The sequence below is a fragment of the Phoca vitulina genome, unplaced genomic scaffold (assembly GCF_004348235.1).
Source record: "Phoca vitulina isolate PV1807 unplaced genomic scaffold, GSC_HSeal_1.0 scaffold2, whole genome shotgun sequence".
Classification (NCBI taxonomy): domain Eukaryota; kingdom Metazoa; phylum Chordata; class Mammalia; order Carnivora; family Phocidae; genus Phoca; species Phoca vitulina.
In genome coordinates, this window is record NW_022589705.1 from 34,310,098 (window position 1) to 34,332,629 (window position 22,532).

At 34.4% G+C, this 22,532-nt stretch overlaps 1 protein-coding gene across 30 annotated transcripts in view; it reads right to left on the minus strand.

The window, feature by feature from the left end:
- ADGRL2 (adhesion G protein-coupled receptor L2) overlaps positions 1-22,532 on the minus strand; it is a 609,188-nt gene that overhangs the window by 64,655 nt on the left and 522,001 nt on the right. For all 30 annotated transcript variants that reach the window (XM_032425185.1, XM_032425235.1, XM_032425144.1 and 27 more), the window contains one exon: positions 19,696-19,909. In XM_032425185.1, the coding sequence (XP_032281076.1) occupies positions 19,696-19,909 (214 nt within the window). The remainder of the gene's footprint in view (positions 1-19,695; positions 19,910-22,532) is intronic.

Consider the following 22,532-nt stretch of genomic DNA (forward strand, 5'->3'; position numbering starts at 1 on the left):
TTTTCAAAATTTTTAAATACAGTCCTGATTCCAAAAAAACTGCAACTGTGATTACATCTTTGCAACTGTACTTGAAAGAAAAAGGTATAGAAAAAGACAATTTATTAATTAAATAACCATAAGCAAAAATACAAAATAAAGTTCTTTCAGTACTGTCAATATATAAACGTAAACTTATTTGACTGAAAAAGTGTACAGTATATAACAGAAATAGAAAGCCAAAATAAACCAAATATCAGGTAACCTACAGCAAGTCAACAAAAGCTTTGACAGTAAAATCCTATTTAAACCCATGTCCAAAATATTGTCATTCCATTTTTCAGTGTGTTAAAAACAGGAATAACATAAAAGTGATACCTTCCACAATCATTTTGTGTCTGAATAAAATACTCTGTCAGGAATTATAACCAGACAGTTTGCGTACTTTAATATTTGCAAGTTAAATTTGCATCTTAGAAACTTAATAATCCTCAAAAATTCCACATTAATTACTAAAATAAGCATTTGAAATGGCAATGCTGATTGGCTAAAAACAACTTACTATGTTTTAGAAACCTCTGAAATTCCTTGCAGTTTTTACTGGACCTTGGGGTCAGTTTAATGCAAATTAGGCTTGACTCACTCAGAGCCTTATTAATCCAGTACAGACTCTCTTGTTTGCAGAAATGCACATTCAACATAAATGTGCTTGCTTTTATTAGCAAAATAAGAAGTATTTATTTACAAAGCATGCCACTGAGACTAAGTTTCATTCACAGGGTCATCAGGTCTAACTACTTAATGAAAGGAGTAAGAAAATTTAAGTGGGGGTAAAAACTGTAAAATTTTGAAATACTTAAAAAATATCATTTCTGCGTCCAAATTTTCAAGACCTCTGCTTTTAATAATTCAAAAAATTATTATGACCTGTATCAATTAAGAGCAATTATTTATAAAAATGTTAACCTACTACAGTTTGCACTTGCAGAAACTATCACATTTTTAACAAGGGAAATGGGAAATCACTATGGGATGCCCTAGTTAGATTAAATTAGCAAGAAACTTGTTACCAGACCATACAAAAGACACAGAGTAATAAGACATGACCTTGCAGAGCCTTGGAGCCAATCTGTGATGTTTTTCCTTCCTATAACCCTTGCTAATTATCTGCAAAGTTGCAGACCCTTTTGTCGTGGGTTATTTTTCTTCAAATTGTGAGGGGATTTTTGGTTTCTAAATATTTAATTAGTCTTGTTATGATATGAGAATTGTTGTACATGCCAAGCATTTCGATTTTCATACTCTATTCCTTCTAATTATCTTCAGATTTAGATTGGTCATCCCAAATCTTTTTCTTTTGTAATTATTTACTTCTTAAAGATCATTCGGTGAAGAAATATTTCCACCCTTATGGCTCTTCTTTTTCACAAATGGCTTTTCTGGTCCGTTAATTACCCGCTTAGAGGATTAGAGTTTGAAATAATGCAAAAGAATCTGCAACTAAAAGGAGTTTTAGAGGACAACACTGAGTCAACTAGATTTTTGTCGTTGTTATTTAAATTCACCTTAAAAGATTACTCCCTTGGTTTGGATATGATTTTGAAAAACAAGAAAATTATGCCATGAATATATTTTTCTGCCTCCCAAGATGTTTGATGAGGCATCATTTGGTCAGTATGATAGATCTCTGCATATAAAACAAACGAGTATCTAATCTAATTGACGGCTAATATAATTTCAGCTTTTACAGACCTCACTTTGATTACAGCACAGCAACAAATGTTCACAGAACTCCTATACAAATCGAACTGCAAGCAAAGAAATAAAATCATAAGACTTGATAGCATGGCTTTTAAAAAATTTCCATCTATGCAAAACTTAAGACTAAATACAACTTTTTGCTGAAGTATTTAATTGACTCGGGAGAAGTTTTTCATTTTTTTATTAAAATGAGTATATTCTATAAGTGCCTGGGTTTTGCTTTGGTTTTTAATCAAGAGGCAAGAAAGCACAGCTATTCTTTACCTGAAGTGAATTCTTTTGGCATAAAATCTTTCACATCTTTCACTACTATTATTTTCTCACCAAAATTCTTCAATTCAATACACTTTTCTTATATAGCTTTTGTTTTAAAGTAATTTATTTTCCTCATGCAACTTGTGAAATATTTGGTAGTAAAATATGTGACATAGTTCATAAACAAAAATAAAGGAATGCCTTGTGTAAAGGGGATGCAAAAGTATGACTGAGCAGTGTCTTAATAATATGATTTGAATTAATACAGTAATGTTGGAACAGGGAAAATACGTAGAGTTAATATTTCCCCAAAGGGTCAAGAAAGTGAAAACACTCTCATTCCGAAAATAAAGTGCTACATAATTATTCTAGAAGTTATGAATATGTTTCTATTAGTTATCTCGTTTTAGTTTTGCACCCCATAAACACTGTTAATCTGTGTTTTCCTTATGTCGTTCTTTCCCATCTAGAAAAATGCATCAGAACAGAATTCTCACAGAAATGACTATGTATACTTCTAGAACTATTTCCTTCTTAATATGTAGACCATTTGAAGGACCTTAACTCTCTGAGGTAGAACATTTTTAGAGCTGAGGACACTAGGCTACTAGTTTGCTGAACTGTTGTTTCCCATCTTAAAGTGATTCTCTCTAGGCAACTCGCTGCCATGTACTTAGGTGTGATGGAGGCATACACATTTGCAGGAAGCATCAGCTAACGAGGAGGTAATAAAGAAAGCCAACACATAAATGAGGCTGGCCAAACAGGATTATATTCATCCCTGATTAATGGAACCTGAAGTGATCTTTGTCTCTTTTCCCTATAGCAGGGATTGTCTATATAACTAATTTGGCAATTAATCATATTCTGCTTTGTGGCGTCTCTTGTATATCTTGCATTTTAGTTTTTATTTAATTCAGCAAGTATATTCCATGCTTAGAATTAACTGGTAAACTCCTTATGTTTTTGTTTACATTCTTTCCCAAACACCCCTAAGAGAGCCGAGCACTTATTTGTATTAGGTCTCATTCAATGCCTTTAGTTGTTGCTAGGGCCCTAGTCTGATCTCTCCAGCTTCTTTTAAATCCATCAGAATGCCTAGTCCTGTTTACAGCAAGAAGTATTCACTCAATAAATACTTTCTAAATCAGAATTCCCATTCTTCTATTATTTTATTAAAGGTTTCTTTTAATCAAAGGGACAACTCAAAATGTCCTGATACATACCATTTGTCATTTCTTTAATAAAAACTGTGGAGATTTTGTATAGATGTTTACCTAACTGTTCTGTAAGACAAGAGATGAAAAACAATAAAGACAAAAAGCTGGAACCATAGACTCTTGGGATACTCTTAGCAGTAAGAGCAGGTGTGGAAGGCTAAAAACAATCCTTAATACCTATAATCTGAATATAAATAATCAAATTCATTAGAGGCTCTTTATAAAGAGGTGGATACTGTGTGGTTCATACACTCTCAAAATTAATGGAGTCTCACCTGACATAAATAATATGGCAAATTTCACTGGCTTACTTATGATAAATCAGAAGTAATCTTTAATCATGACAAAATATTCATAATCTAATCCTTTTATCAAATTGACTATCACTGCAGGAGTCTCATGTGTTTGCACAATTAAAAACCCCATGTTAGCTGTATATAATAAGGCATTACATTTGATGCAAATCCTTTTCTATTGAAATAAGTGCCAAGCTGACAGCAGGAAGTAGCTGATAAGAAAGTAACAAGGCATTGCTCATGGCATTCTCAATAACTGAACACCTACTCATAAGCATTCAGTTGTCAGCATACTAACCCAAAGTGCTCTTTAAAAAAAAAAAAAAAAAGCACAGATCAAGGGAAGTGTCCTCTTGCTGCATCTCAGTCTCAAAGGCAAGAAATTATCTAAAAATAGACAGATGATAGAGAGAGAGATACATAGATAGACAGAAAGATGGACAAATAGGAAGGAAGGGATGGGCGGGCAAGAGAAGGGGAGGAAGGAAATGAAAATTTTATATCCACCTGTGATTCTGGCACTAGAAACAGCAATATAAGACATATGCTGCTATATTCTAAGTGTAGAAATACCTACAATTTTAAAAGCATAGTAATACCCTAAATATACCACATTGAAACAATATGCAGAAGAAAATGAATGGATATGAAATTATGTATTACAGTTCTCTGCCATAAAAAGAGTGAACTCATTGTTTCAGAATTAATATAGAGGACCTGAAGTCCTAGTGTTATTTTCCATATTCACATTACTGGGTTAAAAATTATTTTTAAAATATATTTTATAGAATTTTGAGAAACATAAAGAACACAATCTTTGAAAGATCCTTTCTTCCTTAGCCTAAGTACAAGAAAAGAATTTATAGTGCCTGAAAGGAAGAAGAAAGCTGATGAGATGTTTCATGGTATAGAAAGTTTGAAAGGGTGAGGTCAGAAGTTGAATAACTCCCTTAACAGACCTACTCAGCATTCCCTCAACGTATAGTACATCTTCCCACCTCAGGACATTACTCATCACTTTCCCTTCTCCAGCAGTTTTTAGAAGTTTATTGTGATGAGAGATTTTATCATACTTCTTTCTGCACACATCTCATCTTCTTCACCAGACTACATCTTTGGGGGGCTCATGCCTGCTTTAAGAATCTCTGAAAACATGCAGTGCATAATGCTGTGCCTTATTCCACAATTTATTAACTCCATAAACATCAGTCTGTAGACTTGCAAATATATATTCTTACCAGTTGTTCATAAATACCTTCACAGTGTTTTGGCACATTCGCTTGTACATCATATAGCTCAGTAATTATTTGGGAGCATAAATCAATGAATGAAAGATAAGATATAACTTTCAGAAGTCAAGCATAGTTCCATACCCATATGACAGAAACCAAATTAAAACTGTTCTGATTTACATGGTTTGTGTAAGTTTTTAAAAACTACAAAGCAGGCAGAGGCTTACCTTCCATGTTATATTCCTAGCCTGAATTAGCTTCATAACAGTAACTTGTCTGAAAGGCTCAGTTCATCGTGACCTATAAAATGTTAGACTCAAGAGCTTTTAATACCACTAACACCATGTACAGGCTTGGGAATACAGGGCTGTATGCTCTGAAGCAGCAACATCACTCCTCTGAAAGCTGACATGCAGTCTTAGGCCACAGATATAAACAGGGTAAGCATATTCAATAATGAATGACTAGGAAAACATCTTTATCACTGTAGACTAAAGACACAATGTATACCTTATTACATTTTACCTGTTAAGATCTATGAAGCTATTTAAAATTTGTTACACAACTTATAAAAGTTACAGATATATATAATATTATCTTAATTTAATAAACTGTATTTGAGATTGTGTAATTTATAGCTAGGGAGTGTTAGAATTATTTTTATTTGCAAAAAAAGTCTTCTAATCCTGAAAGTACTACATTTAACACATGACATCACAGATTTTATGTTAGGAATCACAGTCAATTTATTAAGTATATTTGATATGACACTATTAAGAAAAAGAAACACTAGAAGAGCTTGCTACTGTTCATATCTTTGACCCTTCAACTTTTCCATTTCAACAACCTCATTAATGTCAAAACGCCATGAGAATGTCGGCCCACTTTTAAATCTCTACAGCCTGGGCAAGGCAAAATCTTCTGAGTTCAATCAGGACTGCTTTCTTTTTGTATCCAGCTAAAAAGCATAATAGCACCACAAAGGTCAGAATATTACTTTTATTAAAGAAAAAGGATCACATGACAAAGATAAAATGCTATCTGTAGACCTGAATTGGGCAATGGGGGCGGGGGGGGGGGGTTAAAACTATCTTAGTTTTTAAATTGCCAGATTCCTACAATGTATGTAGCCAGTCCCACGGACAGGACCTGTTTTCATATTTATCATCAGTACCTTTCTTAGGTTAAGTAACATGGGCAGCAGAATTTGCGGCAGAGATCTCTGGGAGGCTTATGGTGCTCTTGGAACTATCAGGGAAACAGAACTGGGGAGAAGTCTAATGCGGCCGCAATAAAGGCCCCGCAAATTCTTCAGGAAGGGAGCTCTGGAGTTGGGAGGGCCCTTCTGAGCTGTCTCCAAACGAAGCAAAGGATGAGGAGGCCAAGCCTTTGTACTCTGGCATTCAATGAGGGCTGCCTCTGGGGGGAAGGGTTTCAGATCCCTTCAGCCCACAGCAGTCCTGGGCGGGGACTCACTGGGAGTCCATCAGCCGGCAACTCCTTTGGCGGCTGGGGGAAGGAGTGGCTGGTCCTGAATGGAGAATCTGAGGGCATACCACAACATCGCCTAACACACTGTTATTGTAAAGAGTTTAATGAATTGTTTTCAAAAACAGTTCTTTTAATGATACTTCTCATTTTCACAGATTTTATTGTATTTCTTCTTCTTGTACACACTGACATGTCAATCCTGTTTACTAAGCGATATTCAATGGGTTTCCTATAGAGCAATGAACATTAACAGGCAGCTTTTAATTGGCCCACATAGGCAAGCGCATTACTATTAATTCCACAGCTACCGCATAAAATAAAACCATTGCTTCTCAAACTCTAGAGCAATTAGACCTCTCGGCTATTTGGCTAACTCCGCTTCATGATACCCAATGCAGTTAATTATATTTTTTGATGTTAATAGTCTCTGTCAGTCTCAAGCATAACTCCTCTTTGATGAATATTTAAATTATATTTGAATAAAAAATAATCTTGGTTACATTGCATATTCAGTAATCATCACAGCTTAATAAAGGTCTGCTCGTCAAGGGTTGAAATAAATGGCAATGCACATATAAAGGTCTCAAAACAACTTATCAGATAATGTATTTGTAATGACCATTATTTATCTTTCTGTCTAACATACCTGTTTATATACCTTTTCAAATAGCAGAGTCTCATTCACCTAACAACCCACAAATAGATTTCAAAAGTTACTTATAAACATTTTTTTAAATTATATATACAGAAATCCATGAATTAACAATGAGAACATCTTAGGACTGGGTCATAAGATAATTTAGTGTATGAAAAAAAAGCCACAAATTAGAACATATCCTAGAAAAATTGGCATACTTTCTCTTGCTTCTTCTTGTGGCATTGTTTTGGCAAGTTTCAAAAGTAATAAGGAAAAAAAAAAGGTTTGATTTACTAAAACAATTTTTGATTATGGATCTTATAGAAACCCACTGAAATGATTACTAAAGAAAAGTAACTTAAAAATATTTTTTTCTCCACATAAAAGCTATAATATAATAGGACTGTGGGGTGAGGGTGAAGGAAACTTCCAAAAATGGGGAGTGGGGAGAATGGAGAAAAGTGTAAAAGCAGAGCCCATTTGTACAATTTCTTAAAAAATTGTTTAAACCTCATTTAGTTTAAAACTCCCCTAGTTTAGCCTACGTCATGACAGAAAGGTTTTAAACAAAGCATTTATTTAACGTAAACTGTGAAAATGGGTTTTTTTTTACCTTAAATCTTTTATTTAATGAATAAATGAATGTTTTGTTATCTACTTAATGTCCACTAATTTGTTAAATTTTTAATTTTTCAAATTCTCATCCCAAATTCTGAACCTTTAGAATATAATGTAGACACAATGAAATAAAATAAAAAAGATACAATGAAATGTCCTGAAATGCATATAGCAAGCTATGAATGTCGAGTAGAACACTGCCAATTTCTCTTAAAATCATCACATTATAAATAAAAATGGTAGGGTAGATTCAAATTTTGTGAGGTCCAAAGCTTATAAAATTTAGGGGTACCACTTTTACGAACAAAACAAAAAACAACAAAACAAAAATTACAAGCAGAAAATTAGGTACCAAAGTGAATAGTTATTTAGGAAAAAAAAATCACAACAAACAACTCATTTTAAAAAGCCAACAAGTATCACAAGCAAGAAAATCCAGAAAACTGAAATAACATTTTAATAAATTAATTGCCAGCATTCCTTTATGATATTTTCCTTAATAATTTTTTTTACCACAAATCCTACCATTGTCTCATATATACAATTTCAGTGTCACTTTCTATAATTTTGGTTTTCCTCTAGAAGAGCTGCTCACAATTTGTTATTTATTACTGATGGTTGGGATACATAAAGTGTACAATGTCAGAGGTGCTCATGTTTGCTGCATTGCTATAGCCTATGCCCCACGAATACAGGTATTCTGATAAATTCTATTTTATCTGATACTCATTGAAAGAGGGGAACAGTATGTTGTCTTTATAATTGTAAGCACTACATCTGATAATGTTGTCTATGTACCCCCAAGAATATATAGGAGAGAACTTCTGTTTTGATTAGTTATAGGTGAGAACCAAATCCCCCACTTACTGTTTAACACATTTAATGACTGAAAATCAGATTCCACAGACTAGCTCCTGGCTCCATACATATCAAACACTATTTCTCCTCCACTTGCCACATATTTCAGGTGCCATAGGACACATTCAAATTGTAACATGACATCTGGCCTTGCACATTTATGTCACAATCAGTAAGGCAATATAATGAATAATAGGAGTAATTCTAGAGGCCATTTCTTCACCAGAATAGCTAGCAATAACTAAACTGTACACGAGTGTCTGCAGACCACATAAAAATACCCCACCATATCCAAACTGAATTTATCACCAACTGAACCTCTACTTAACAGAACCCCAGTAGCTCCTGGCTACTCCTAAATGACCATAAATGAGGGGAAGTGTAACAGAGAAGAAGTCAGAGAATGAAATCAAAACCTTAAAAGATTTTGTTTAAATATCATACTTCAGCAAACTTTACAAAAACATATGACCCTTTGAGCACACTGCTAGGGGCCCTAACAACGCCTTAGAAGAGCCTGTGCAAGTGAACAGCTCTGACATTTAAGATTCATTAGCTTCATGGTAAATCCAATTAGAAACAGGAATATTTTCACAAATTACAGGTGAGTTCAATAACAATGACAGATCTCTGGTCTGCAAAAATGAACAGAAAGACCACTGCATGGGCGCCTGGGTGGCTCAGCTGGCTGAGCGTCGGCTCTTGGTTTCGGCTCAGGTCAGGATCTTGGGGTCATGGGGTCAAGCCCCAAGTCAGAGACTCTGCACTCAGCGTGGAGTCCGCTTGAGATTCTCCCTGACCCTTCCACTCTCTCTCTAAAATAAATAAGTAAATCTTAAAAAAGAAAAGAAAAGAAAGACCACTGCTATAATCTCAAGACAACTTACACAGAGTGACTATCATTTCAGACACTCTCTTTAAGGCCATGGGGAGTGTGTTTAGGTGAGTTCTAAAAGCATGTCTGTGTTGGCTGCATATGACGTGAAGAAATATTGGGAGAACGGGGAAATGTATTAGTTAAACAATATATTTGACTGATTTATATGAAATAAATATCAAGACTACAGAATCGCTCACTTCTTTTCATTTCTTCAAAACCTGATTTTTCCTAGAAACTTAAGAAATATTAGGTCCAAACCTACTGTGGAATAGCAAGCAGCATTAAGAACTATAACTGAATTGCTATATGGTATTTCAAGAAAATACATAGCAAAGTAAAAAGAATAGGTCTTTAAAACCTGTAAGACAGATAAATTCATTATGCTATCAAAAACCTAATTAACCACAATAATCTTCTTCAGACTACGTACAAAGTAGTGTATTGATACCAGTGTTTTTTGTTACTGCTGCTATTGCTAATATAGTCTAGGTACAATTACATTATGTGATATATAGAAAAATTAGTAAGGCCATAATAAATGACAGCTGAGCACTTTGAAAATAATTTAATATCAAATATTTTTCTCTCTTCATTTGATAAAATTAGCCAATAAATGTATTATAAATGATACTGATTCACAATTGCTACCTGCTTTTGAGTGGCAAAGCAGAGCTCCTCAACTGCTAGTAAGAAAATAAAGTAAGGATTTGGAATAAAACAATGACTAAGGATTTTTTTCTCTACCAAATAACATATAGGATAATTTTTTTTTTTTTACTTACTTAAAAATCTCAATAAAATAAAAAGGATAGTTAGAATGGAAGATTCTCATCTTCACTCAAAATTGTATTTTATCATTATTTATTGCATAATAAAAGGTATTAAATAATAAACAGTATATTTTCAGACAGTGAAATTATTCCAAAGCTTTAATGAATACATGTATTAATTTTCTGGTAATAAACATGCTGATAAGAAGCTCTACTACATACAAAAATAACTCCAAATTTTTAAATGAATTTACAATTCATAATTTATTTTTTGTAAGGGTAGAAAATATGTATTACATTGCATTTCAGTAGCATTTGGCTATGAATTTTTGGTGGGGAAAGGGAAGAGAAAGCCAAATAAAAAGAAAAAATAGTGAATATATTTTGATTTGAAAATCTAGTAAAATTTCATTTCTATTCTCTATAACTGATTAAGCATCTATTTTTATTTGTTTAAAGCATAACATTTTTTAAAAGGATGCCTGTAAGCCATATTTATATATGACACCAGTAGCATGCCATCAGAGAGCGGCTATACACTAAAAAGAAATCACACTTAGGTACAAAACAAAGTACTCAGTTGGGTATTTGAAACTAGTCTTACGTAAGCAGATATAGTGTGCTTTCATTTAGTTATTTAACATTGATTATATAGTGCATTTAGGTAATATAACACTAAATTGGACTTGGTTTCAGCCAATATTTTAAAGAGAAGCCAATATTTTAGTGTGATGAAGTCAGGAATGTTCTGATATATGACATTACATGTACTGTTGAGATACCATTGTAATCTCATCTGAAACATCTTTCAAATGAGAAAGCTGGAGTAAATAATACCTAAGACTATGAAAAGCATTATGAACAGATTATTTACAATAATATTGAAATTTGTATGTCAAATCGATGTTCACGTTTATTTCTTCACCTCTCCACTTTGGTTTCAAAAATAAAGACAACTTCTAAAAATAAAAACTGAAGCAAAAGCACCAGAGTTGAAATGAGATATGTCTTTCCTTTTGAAAACTAACTTCCTTTTCCCTTATCTGACCAGAATCCAAAACCAAAATCAAATTCAAACTTTTAAAGTATTATTCAAACCTCTTACTTCACTGAATAATCCTTAGGAAATACTGAAGATCAGTAATGTTTTGTCCTAAGAAAAATTGGTCCTGGCTTCCTCAACCAAAAGACATAATATAAAAGGTTAAAAACCCACATATTAACCAGAAGTACCAGATAAAACTGGCAATTCACACTTATTCTCTCAGTCCTCATTATCCAGTAGAATTGTTTTACTAATTTTCATTTTAAAAGGAGAAACAGAGGACCCTGTAGGGCAGAATCTTTGATGTGACATTGTTTCTTTCTTCTACATTTGATAAGCAGGGTCATAAGGGATATTTAGATTATTTGTCTTCTAAGCCATTTTACAATTTATTAGTCTTTCTTGCACAGTAAATGTGAATGTTTAATATGTTTCATGTTTATTACTGCCAACAGTCTCCCCTTCCTATAATGAATGCTTTGGTTTAAATGCCCATCAGTAAGTGACATGCAAAGTATGTGTCCAATTAGATATACCAATTAGAGCTTTAATGGTTATTTATTACTATACTAAGGATCAAGGGTCTATACTAGTAACCTCCCAATCCTTGGCCAAAGAGAGATGCTTATAATTCCAGTTCGCTGTCTTAAAGCAACTCGGCCAAGAGTAAGCATTAGTGGAAATCCATCACCTAACAGAAAATAACCTAAGTATACTGCACAGAGATGATGAGTTAGTAGCACCTGAGTTATTCATTTTTCCCCAGATACATTTCATCTTAATGGACAAATGGCTGATAAATCTGACACCACAGATAGATAAAAGCACTTGGGATAAACAGCACAAAGGTAAAAATGTAGTTCTTCAGAAATGGCAGTCTTAAATCCTATGAGAATGAATAGTTTCAATGAATAAACAGACTAAGCAAGAGAAAAGTATCCCTGACCAGTATTTACAATGCAAGAAGAAAATACACAAAACCCCAAAATATTATAAAATATCAAATTAGGTGAAAAGGCAGGTTTGGCTTATTTTTTCCTTCTAAAAAAGTTCCATTAATAAGGCAGGGATATGAATATCTTAGAAAGACAGGTTTTAAGTGTATTGTTACCTATAAAGAGAGATCAAAACAGAAAAATAATTAAACTCTCATATGGCTCGGACTTGGATACAAAGCTTCTTTACGAAGACTGAATGATCAATATAAAAGTTGAGAGGGCTGTATGTCAAGGAAAATATACTCACACCGAAATCTATAATCATGAAGTCTCCCAGAGAATACTGGCAGAACTGTGACTGCATTCTAATGGATTTTCTTGGTTAAATTTTGAGAAGCTTCCAATATTCATCAGTTCTCATAGGAAAGTTTTGCATGTATGCGTGTGTATTTAAGTATCTCTTTTAAATATCTTACACACACTTAATATCTTATCAGTATGCTTGAAAATAGCAGAAGTGTATTTTTAAAACCTAGATAACAGAATTATTAAGACTAGTTATTAATTATTACTTAATAATAAATTTTCATGTCACTAAGATATTAGTTAATGAGATTCTAGGTATAGACAAATTGAAGTTTCAGCCCCTATAGCAAATAATTAAACCTTTCCAAAGGTTCACAAAGTGCAAAGAGGGATATCATGTTGTCACACCTTCCCACGGATATTTTCAAAATAAGTGAGGAGAAAATACATACTGCAGTGTGGACAAAATGTACTGAATGCAATGATAGTTTATTCCCCGATGTAATGAAAGGGAACTAGAATATGATGAGTCCCAAGTTCCTCAGCAGTTCTAAGCATGTTATTCAATAACTCTCTTAAAATAGAAACAATCGCCTATGTCCCCACCACCCACCCCACAGACTGTCCCTAGGTTATGTGCCTTGACCCCACAGAGGGTCCCTAGGTATGTGCCTTGACTGGTAGCAAGAATGGGAGGTGGAAAGGTAGAGGGAAAGATCATTGTGCTTATTCCAGACTAAGGCATGCATGGTCCTTTCCATGGAGCCTTACTTCTAACTACATGCTGGGAATATGCACTACATTTTCGATACTCACTTTGCATCTACTGTCCATCTACATTCCATCATTTATGGAATGAGGCATTGAACAGAAAAAGTAACGCACATACATAGACAACAATACACTTCTTCAAATTCTCATACACACAAGAAACTGTCACTACTTGAGTTGCTGTTGGATTGACATGTTAAATACAATGTAATTATGCTCGGAGATAATAGGTTAGGACACTGATAGGTTTAGAAAAGGGAAGTTTAAGGATAGAAAATTTACTGAATGGGATACACGATGAAAATAGATTAATCTGGTTCCTACATATTTGAGCTTACTTCCATCATCCCAACCAATGTGGAAAAGATCTAGGCTCTGAAATAAGTTTTGTCACCTACTTATTTAGCTTAATTTAATGAAATTGTACCCAAGGTCTAGAAGCAGATTTTTTCCCCTTTAAGACAAAAGTCCCTGAATTGTACCCCTACTTTATAAATCTACGTCATGTATTTATTCATTGTGGGCTCTGTGACTAGGGAAATACCTAATTCTTCTGGTCTAGGCAAGGCTGAATGCCATTTTCTTGATTTCTATTCTGAAACTCTATCATGAAAACCCTGCGTGTTCTTTTATTTGCGCTGTCTAGATAGAATAAAAATCTTCAACGTCAATAAAAAAAGTATACATCTTTTACACTTTACTATTATTATTTTACTATTGCTATTACTATTAACTTTGCTATTAGCTTTATGGGACATTACCTTCTTGTGCTTGTCCTGGTTCCCTTGATGGCAACTTTACCTCTGTCCCTTATATTCAGGTGTTCTCTGGAGTTTTTGCATGCTCAAACTACAGAACCTCTGTGAATGACATCATCTATTCACCAGCAACTGTCAACTTTGCGTTTATGTTTGCTTCATCTATACGTTCTTTCACTACTCTTGTGAGTGCCGAATCTGTATAAACAACTGCTTGCTTTATTTATATGCAAGCTTGTTCCCAAATAAACTTAAAGAAACTTAAATGGGTAGTATAACAGCCAAAAATATACTGAACTTTATTTAATAAGAAATATCATGTAGTTATGCTATGAGGTTCATGCTGTCTACATGTGGGCTAAAATTTTGGCCAGAAGTTTTTTTTTTTTTAATTAATTTATTTATTTGATAGAGATAGAGAGCATAAGCAGGAGGAGTGGCAGGCAGAGGGAGAAGGAGAAGCAGGCTCCCCACTGAGCAGGGAGCCCGATGCAGGGCTCGACCCCAGGAACCCGGGACCATGACCCGAGCCGAAGGCAGATGCTTAACTGAACCACCCAGGCGCCCCGGCCAGAAGCTTTAAAGGAGCTAGTTCTCCATGTCTAGGGCAGTCCTTTATTGTCCTCGGGCAATTTCAAAACAACAACAGCCTATTTTTGAATCAATTACACAAAATATACCTTTCCCACCATAAGAAAACACTGAGGAATGTATTCTTTCTAGCTTCTTGAGGAGAATACCTATTAATTTCAGAACCTCTTTGTACTGATAGAAGTACACTGATGCATATCTGATAGTAGGAGTTAACTCTGTAACTCATCCACTGTAAAACCTCACCTACCCATGCCCACTAACCTAACATTAAATATTGGAAAAATGTACATATTTACTTTCAGATCTCTAAACCGAAATGCTAAAAACGTAAGGGCATATTATAAAGCATTGTTTAAGGCAGCAAACTACCCTGATCAGAATGGGCAGGCTCTCAGAGTGAAGAACATGAACAAAGGGACAGTCATAAATAACACTGGAAGATGATCTCAGATACAATTTAGCACATCACTTTAAGAAACTAGACTGTACCTGAGTGTGCCGCAGAAACCCGATATTGTTAGCAAAATTCTAATTTCTTATTCATCAAATACTTCAGAATAGTACTAAGGTTTTTTGTTTGTGTTGCTTTAATGAAATCAAAGAGCTAAAACTGTTGCACAATTTTTTAAGGTACCTCACTATAATTATCTTCAAAGTCCTAAATCATTATCTCTAATGGTGTTTATTTTAAGATTTTATTTAACTTATTTGTCAGAGAGAGAGAGAGAGAGAAAGCACAAGCAGGGGGAGCGACAGGCAGAGGGAGAAGCAGGCTCCCTGCTCAGCATGTGGGACTCGATCCCAGCACCCTGGGATCATGACCTGAGCCGAAGGCAGATGCTTAACTGACTGAGCCACCCAGGCGTCCCTTTTCTTTTCTTTTTTTAAGATTTTATTTATTTATTTGTCAGAGAGAGAGATAGAAAGCACAAGCTGATTATTTTATAAAGTATTAAAATACATAGCATTTTAGGGAAGAATTTCATTTCTCACTTTCTCGGATGAGCCATTTGTTGTACTTATAAGACAAGTGTCACGTCAGTTTCTAATAGATCCTTCGTTTCACACTTCTGAATGAATAGAAATAGAAAGTGAAGAATGAAAAACAATTATTAATACTTTTACCACCGCCACAGTCAAAATTACAAGTGTATTTATTTACTTGACTCTCAGTGTTGAAGTGTGACAGTGAGGGAGGGGGTGAAAAAGCCTTGAAATACAATACAAACATATTTTAATTTCAATGGTATTGAAATTTGTGTTTATCTCCATCATTATAATTTAGAAATTTAATAGAAAAGTTCAAGTGCTTTTATTTGAGCTTTCTAGAGAGAAATTTTTTTATCTTAAAAAAAGTCTCTTTTTTCTACATTATCAAATATCACATTTTCTGACAATTATAAATAGAAAATTTGCTAAATTATTAGGAATATGGTAAAAATAACTCTTACTTTATTTGTAAACACTGAAAGAGTATTTTTCAATAAAAAAACAGGGATATACTTAAAAAATGGGGTGCCTGTCTGGCTCAGCTGGTGAAGCATGAGACTCTTGATCTCTGGGTCATGAGTTCAAGCCCCACATTGGGCACAGAGCTTACTTTAAAAAAACAAACAAAAACAAAAACAGGGCACTCAATCATTATTCAGTAATAATTCAGCAGCAAAAATACTGTCTACATATTTTCTTACAGTTATTTGAATCTGCGTACCAGTCAAATATGGCAGACTTCCTTAAAGGTTTATATTCTGACATACGCAGAATGAAGTATTTATAAGCCACCACTGAGAAACTCATTTTTAAGTCCTTTTAACATTGTCTTCCTGTCACTAAAGTGTTCTTGTTTAAATTGTTATTGTGCTGACTAAATAATTATAAGCCACCAGTATAATACAACAATTTGAAAATGGGGATTCTACAGCTAATTTTGGAATTAACCCCTTATTTGCACTAATACATCATAAATTGTTTGGAGATTTTGGTAACAAGGGTACAGTGAACAACTGTGTTCTTCCACAGAATTTAAATACCCCCAAAACTCTAGTTTCTTTTAAAGTATTATCAAAAATGCAGCCCTGCTTTTATAACATAATGAAACAATGAAAATAACTTATCTTGTACATTTCCTATAATAAGTAATTATATTTAATAGATACAAATATGATTAAGACTTATGCATTTTGTTAGATATTGAACAATGTATTTAAATGTAGACATCCACATACAACGATAAGTTACCTACAATGTACAATTCCTCAAGGCTGCTCTTCCAGACCCTCTCTTTGTACCAACTCCTCTGATTTTTGCTTGTCAATTTTGTAAAAACAGGTAATTGCACATAATAATTCTTTACTTCCCACTTCCCTCTGGCATACTCCTAAATACTCATCTAATATCACTACAATTAAACAGTTCAACATGTAAAGAATGGATAAATGGTCCATTATTAGTGTCTCCCTAGCATGGGCAGTTCCCCAATTTTGAAACACTATGTGCAAATTGTTCTATTACAATTTACTGGAGCATAGAATCTATTCTTCCAAATAAAGTTAGTTATGTTTTATGGTTTATTTCACAGGCCAGATTCCAAATGCTACACAATCCATAGCGAACTTCTGTTTTAAATTTTAAAAACCTTTCTCAAGTGCCACTGATGCAAATGAGATTTTGCCATAACTTTTTAATAACTTTAAGAACACTTTAAGAACTAAAATTAAAACATTTTTTAAAAAGATCTTATTTATTTTTTTTAAGTAATGTCTACACCCAATGTGGGGTTCGAACTCACAATCCTGACCATCAAGAGTCACACATTCTACTGATTGGGCCAGCCAGGTGCCCCCAAAATAAAAACATTTTGATGGAAATCTTTTTAAAAGTATTGTATACGTTCTCTGGTTTCTTAAAAAACAATCTTGACCAGTATTAACATTAAAGAAAAACTACATAAATGTGCTACTTATAATATGGCTAAAACATATTCTCTGTGAAATCAGAAATTTTACAGCAATTTGTACCCATGTTCTTATGGCATGGATTTTTTAAAAATAGTTTTTCCATTTTTTTTCTACATTGCCTCTTATTACCTTTTGATGTTTTCATTTTTCCTACACTAACCAGACCCCAGTCTAGAAAATTTGCTATTCTACTTTAAGGTACACTAATAAATAAGCTAGGAAGTTAGACAGAATATTGTGTCCAAAGGGGGAAAAGAGGCAGGAGAAGAGGGTGAAGGTTTTGAATAGAAAGATGAAGGGTTTTCCTAGTAAACAAAATACAAAAGCAATAATGTATAATAAACTCTGTGATACTTAAACGTTCCTTCAGAGAGTTTCTATGTTCCAAATAACTACAATTGCTGGATATTATTGTATAGTTTGACCATAACTAACCACGATTTTAATATCTTATATATAAGAAAATTTTAATTAAGATGCCAAGTGTAGCAAAATTGAGAAAATAAAAGAGGCCAGGAGTTAGGTGCTCTATATTAAGGCAGAGGAAAAGCAATACCCATCCTCAGCAGTTTTTTGGTATTCTATCTATATGTAAGAAGGCAATTATCCCATTAAGAGATATCATTTACACATTTTAAATTTTATAACACACTTTCCAACACATTTTTTTTAGAAAATCTTTTTTTTTAAGATTTCTTTGAGAGAGAGAGACAAAGACAGAGAGAAACAGGAGGGGCAGAGGGAGAGGGAGAGAATCTCAAGCAGGCTCAATGCTGAGCTCAGAGCCAGACTCGGGCTTGATCTCACAACCCTGAAATATGACCTGAGCTGAAACCAAGAGTCGGACACTCAACCTACTGAGCCACCCAGGTGCCCCTCCAACACATCATTTTAAAAACACAATATTAACCAATGAGATAAATACATGGAAGGAGAGAAAGACAGAAAGCACGCTATATGTTTTCTTAACTTGAGTTTGCTGTTTTGTTTGTTTTTTTAAAGCTAAGTTTCAAGAGAATGAGAAGATAAACCACAGACTGATAGGAAATATTTGCCACAGCCCTATCTGATAAAGAATTGTTAGCCAAAATATATAAAGAACACTTAAATGAACAACTGATTAAAAATGGGCAAAAGACCTGAACAGACACCTCACCAATGAAGATATACAATGGCAAGTAAGCATATTAAAAAATGTTCAATATGACATGTCATTGGGGAAATGCAAATCAAAGCTATAACATATCACCACATACCTATTAGAATGGCAAAACTACTTTGTATGATACTACAATGGTGGATGCGCACCATCATAAATTTGTCAAAACCCACAGAATACACAATACCAAGAATAAACCCTCACGTAAACTATGGACTTTGGGTGATAATGAGGTGTCAATGTGGGTTCATCTATTGTAACAAATGAGCCACTGTGATGCAGGACGTTGATAACTGGGGAGGTCGTGCCTATGTAGCAAGAGGACTACAGTAACTCTGTACTTTCTCTGTTTATTTTTGCTGTAAATATATTAATCAAAAAATTAAGGACTGGGGTGCCTGGGTGGCTCAGTTGGCTAAGCAACTGACTCTTGCTTTTGGCTTAGGTCATGATCTCAGGATTGTGAGATCGAGCCCCGTGTTGGGCTCCATGCTCAGCAGGGAGTCGGGTTGAGGATTCTCTTTCCCTCTCCCTTTGCCCCTCCCCCCTCTAAAATAATAAATAAATCTTTTTTTTAAGATTTTATTTATTTATTTGAGAGAGAGAGTGTGTGTGTGTGAGCAAGAGAGCACAAGCAGGGAGGAGGGGCAAAGGGAGAGGGAGAAGCAGACTCCCCACTGAATAGGGAGCCTGATGAGGGACTCTATCTCAGGACCCTGGGATCATGACCTCAGCCGAAGGCAGATGCTTAACCAACTGAGCCACCCAGGTGCCCCTAAATAAATCTTTTTAAAAAAATTAAGGACCAATTATTGCCAAAGACCCAGACAGTTAAAAACATTTTTAATGTTACAAAGATATTCCAAAATTCTGCAGACATAAAAAAGAAGATTACAATGGAATATTATTCTTACTCTGTATTTTATGACATATAAAAATCAAAGATAGGTATTACATATTCCTTCTGATATGTCAAACTATATAAAAATGATTCAGAGATTTAAATATCGAAAGCTTAAAAGTAGAAATCAACATTAGTAGGTAAAAGCCTCATTCAGTTTAATAAATGGGCTGAGATACGGACTCTATTCATCGACTTTAGAATTATTAAAATAATTTTACCAGTTTGGATGCAGTAGCTAAATGGAATATTAACAAATAAGTATTTACCTTTGAGTCATAATTTTGAAGGCATCTGGGAGGTAGCAGTCTGTATTCTCCATCTGAAATGGGTCAGCATCACAAATCTTGTCATCTGTCCGACCATAGTTAGCGCTCTCAATCATGATGACATCACTGCCTGGACATCGCAGATCTATAGAATAACCTTCACAGGATAATTCTCGCCTAACTAACCCGAATGGTAAAGCTGCTCTGCTGAAACCTTAAAAATGAAAGAAAAAAAAGAAAAGAAAAAAGAAATTAAAATCAACACATTTATGAAATATATTATTTTAATAAGGCATTTTTCAAGTAATATGATTCATGTCTATATTCAAGAGGTGTCACAAAAATTATGTTTTTTAAGTCATCCATTCATACATTTATTAAATAATTCCTTGACTCCTTACTATATGTCAAGAATTTATTAGTTTTTTAAATATATATCTTTAGCTGAACTATTCACCTGTAAATACAAATTAAAACTACTCAAACAAAATATGTTCTGTATAATCTACTCACAATCAGAAACTAAGTGACTCTTTCTGAGTAAATCCAAAGAAAAATGGCCAATTTAATCAATGGATTTATAAATAATGACAGTTTTACACAGAATTTAACAACTAATCAAGAAACCATCTTCATTTAGGCAGTGGAATAAAAGCTCTGATATACACTGACTTTAAGGTCTCATTTAATGTAGACGTATTAATTGCTGTTAGTAGCATTATCTTAAAAAATACTTTTGTCTTAGCAGTTCTCCCCCCCCAAAAAAACTGATACTATTACAATAACATACTTATGGCACAACAGCTTATGTCAATTTATAGACACTTTATTTAAAACTGGCATAAATGGAAGCATGCAGCAGTTGGGCATTCAAAGGCGCCAGCACAGCTCCAACAGCGTCCAACAAGCTGAAATAACCCAGGAAGGGCAAAATTTGTCTAAGGGTCACTTTTGTCATCTAGAGAACTGAGATGAAACACCTGTGATGTGACTTTTCCTACCTATGTGACTCTAAAATAAGATCATGTACATAACAGTGCTCAATTAAAAGTGCCATATGAATTTAAGTGCGGTGTATTAGAAAGAGTATAGACAACTTCTGTTCATGAGTGCTGAAAAAGATTCCCAGATGGAATAAAAGATTAGAATTTTAAGTTTTCAACCAGGGGACCCAGGTAGTAGTAACACAGCACAGGACAAAGGGTAAACACAAAGAAAGCCAGCAGTATGTGCGAGTGAAGTCCGTCCTCACTGTGCTGGTGTTCTACCCCATGATTAGCTACCACGGTCAAAAACTTCAACATTACCTCAATTTTGTATTTCAATTTTCTAACCTGTCACCATCTCAAACATTCCTGTTATAAAGACCAGCAATAATTTTAGTATTTTTTCTTATCTCTATCAATTACATGCATCACATAAATTATCCTTTATGTCCCTTTTATAGAAAAAATTATCCTTATGTCCCTTTTATAGAAAAAAAACCTGACATTCAGAAGTAAACAGTTCCAAGTTATGAAATTCAAGTTCATAAAACTGGGTTACATCCAGGTCAATCCAATGCCAAAACCTGTTCTCTTTAGCTGTATTGTACAATGCCTCTCACTAATTCAATGGAAAAAAGTCACCTGGTAAAACATGCACCTTCTTTCTAACAGACAAATAATCCTCCAGAAGGGTGACTGGGTTACACTTTGATATGACTTAAAAAATCACCAATTCTCAGACGCGGCCGAGCTCTCAGTTCTACTGAGAAAACTAAAGGTGTAATTGCGATGAAGAGAGCAAAAAAGGACGCAACTTGGAGAACAGAAATATTCAGAGGATTGCGGCCCACCCCAAACTTGGGAGGTTTTTACTAAGAAGGTTTATGGTCTTATGAGATTACTACAGGTATGTGGAAAGGTGCTCTATGAAGAAGGAATACAGAAATGGACCTAGACAGGAGCTCTTGGGTGGCTGAGTTGGTTAAGGGTCAGACTTTGGCTCAGGTCATGATCTCAGGGTCCTGGGATTGAGCCCCAACTCGGGCTCTGCCCTCTGTGGGGAGTCTGTTTCTCCCTCTTTCTCTGCCCCTCCCCACTACTCACCCCCCACTCGTGCTCTCTCTCAAATAAATAAATAAAATCTTAAAAAAAATAGAGCTAAACAAATGTCAAGACAAATATAGGCCAAACTTTTAAAAAGTTTATTTGTGAAAGTTCATAAATAAACTTTTACACGTTTATTATTGCTTTCTTCTGTTTCCTGATACTGTACTAAACTGACTTTATAATTCAACTTAAACTAGTGGGGTTTTTTTACTAGTATTCTTATATTTGTTTCTGTAGAAAATACGCTTTAGGGGGTGCCTGGGTGGCTCAGTCAGTTAAGTGTCTGCCTTCAGCTCAGGTCATGATCCTGGAGTTCCAGGCCCCATGCTCCCTGCTCAGCGGGGAGTCTGCTTCTCCCTCTGCCCGACCCCCGCCCCCGCACTCTCTCTCTCAAATAAATAAAAAAAATATATATGCTTTAGAGCTTCACTTACTTCAATGGCAAAAGCTTTGTGGGAATTCAAACAAGCAACATACAAAATTTTGAAGCACAGACTATTTTAAAGGCAGAGATATTTTGTAATTTTAAATCTTTAATAAATGAGAATAAATCATATTATTAGAAAATACTGTGACTGTTAGAACACATTATTAGAAGATTGTCTTGGAGCCGTATTTCACAACTTTCACTACTTGTCAAAAATATAGGATTGATTATGAAGCACTGTGGTTTTTAAAATAAGCCCTTAATTTTTGTTGTTCTTGATAGTTTGCAGGATTACAGTTATGGTTCTAAGTTAATCT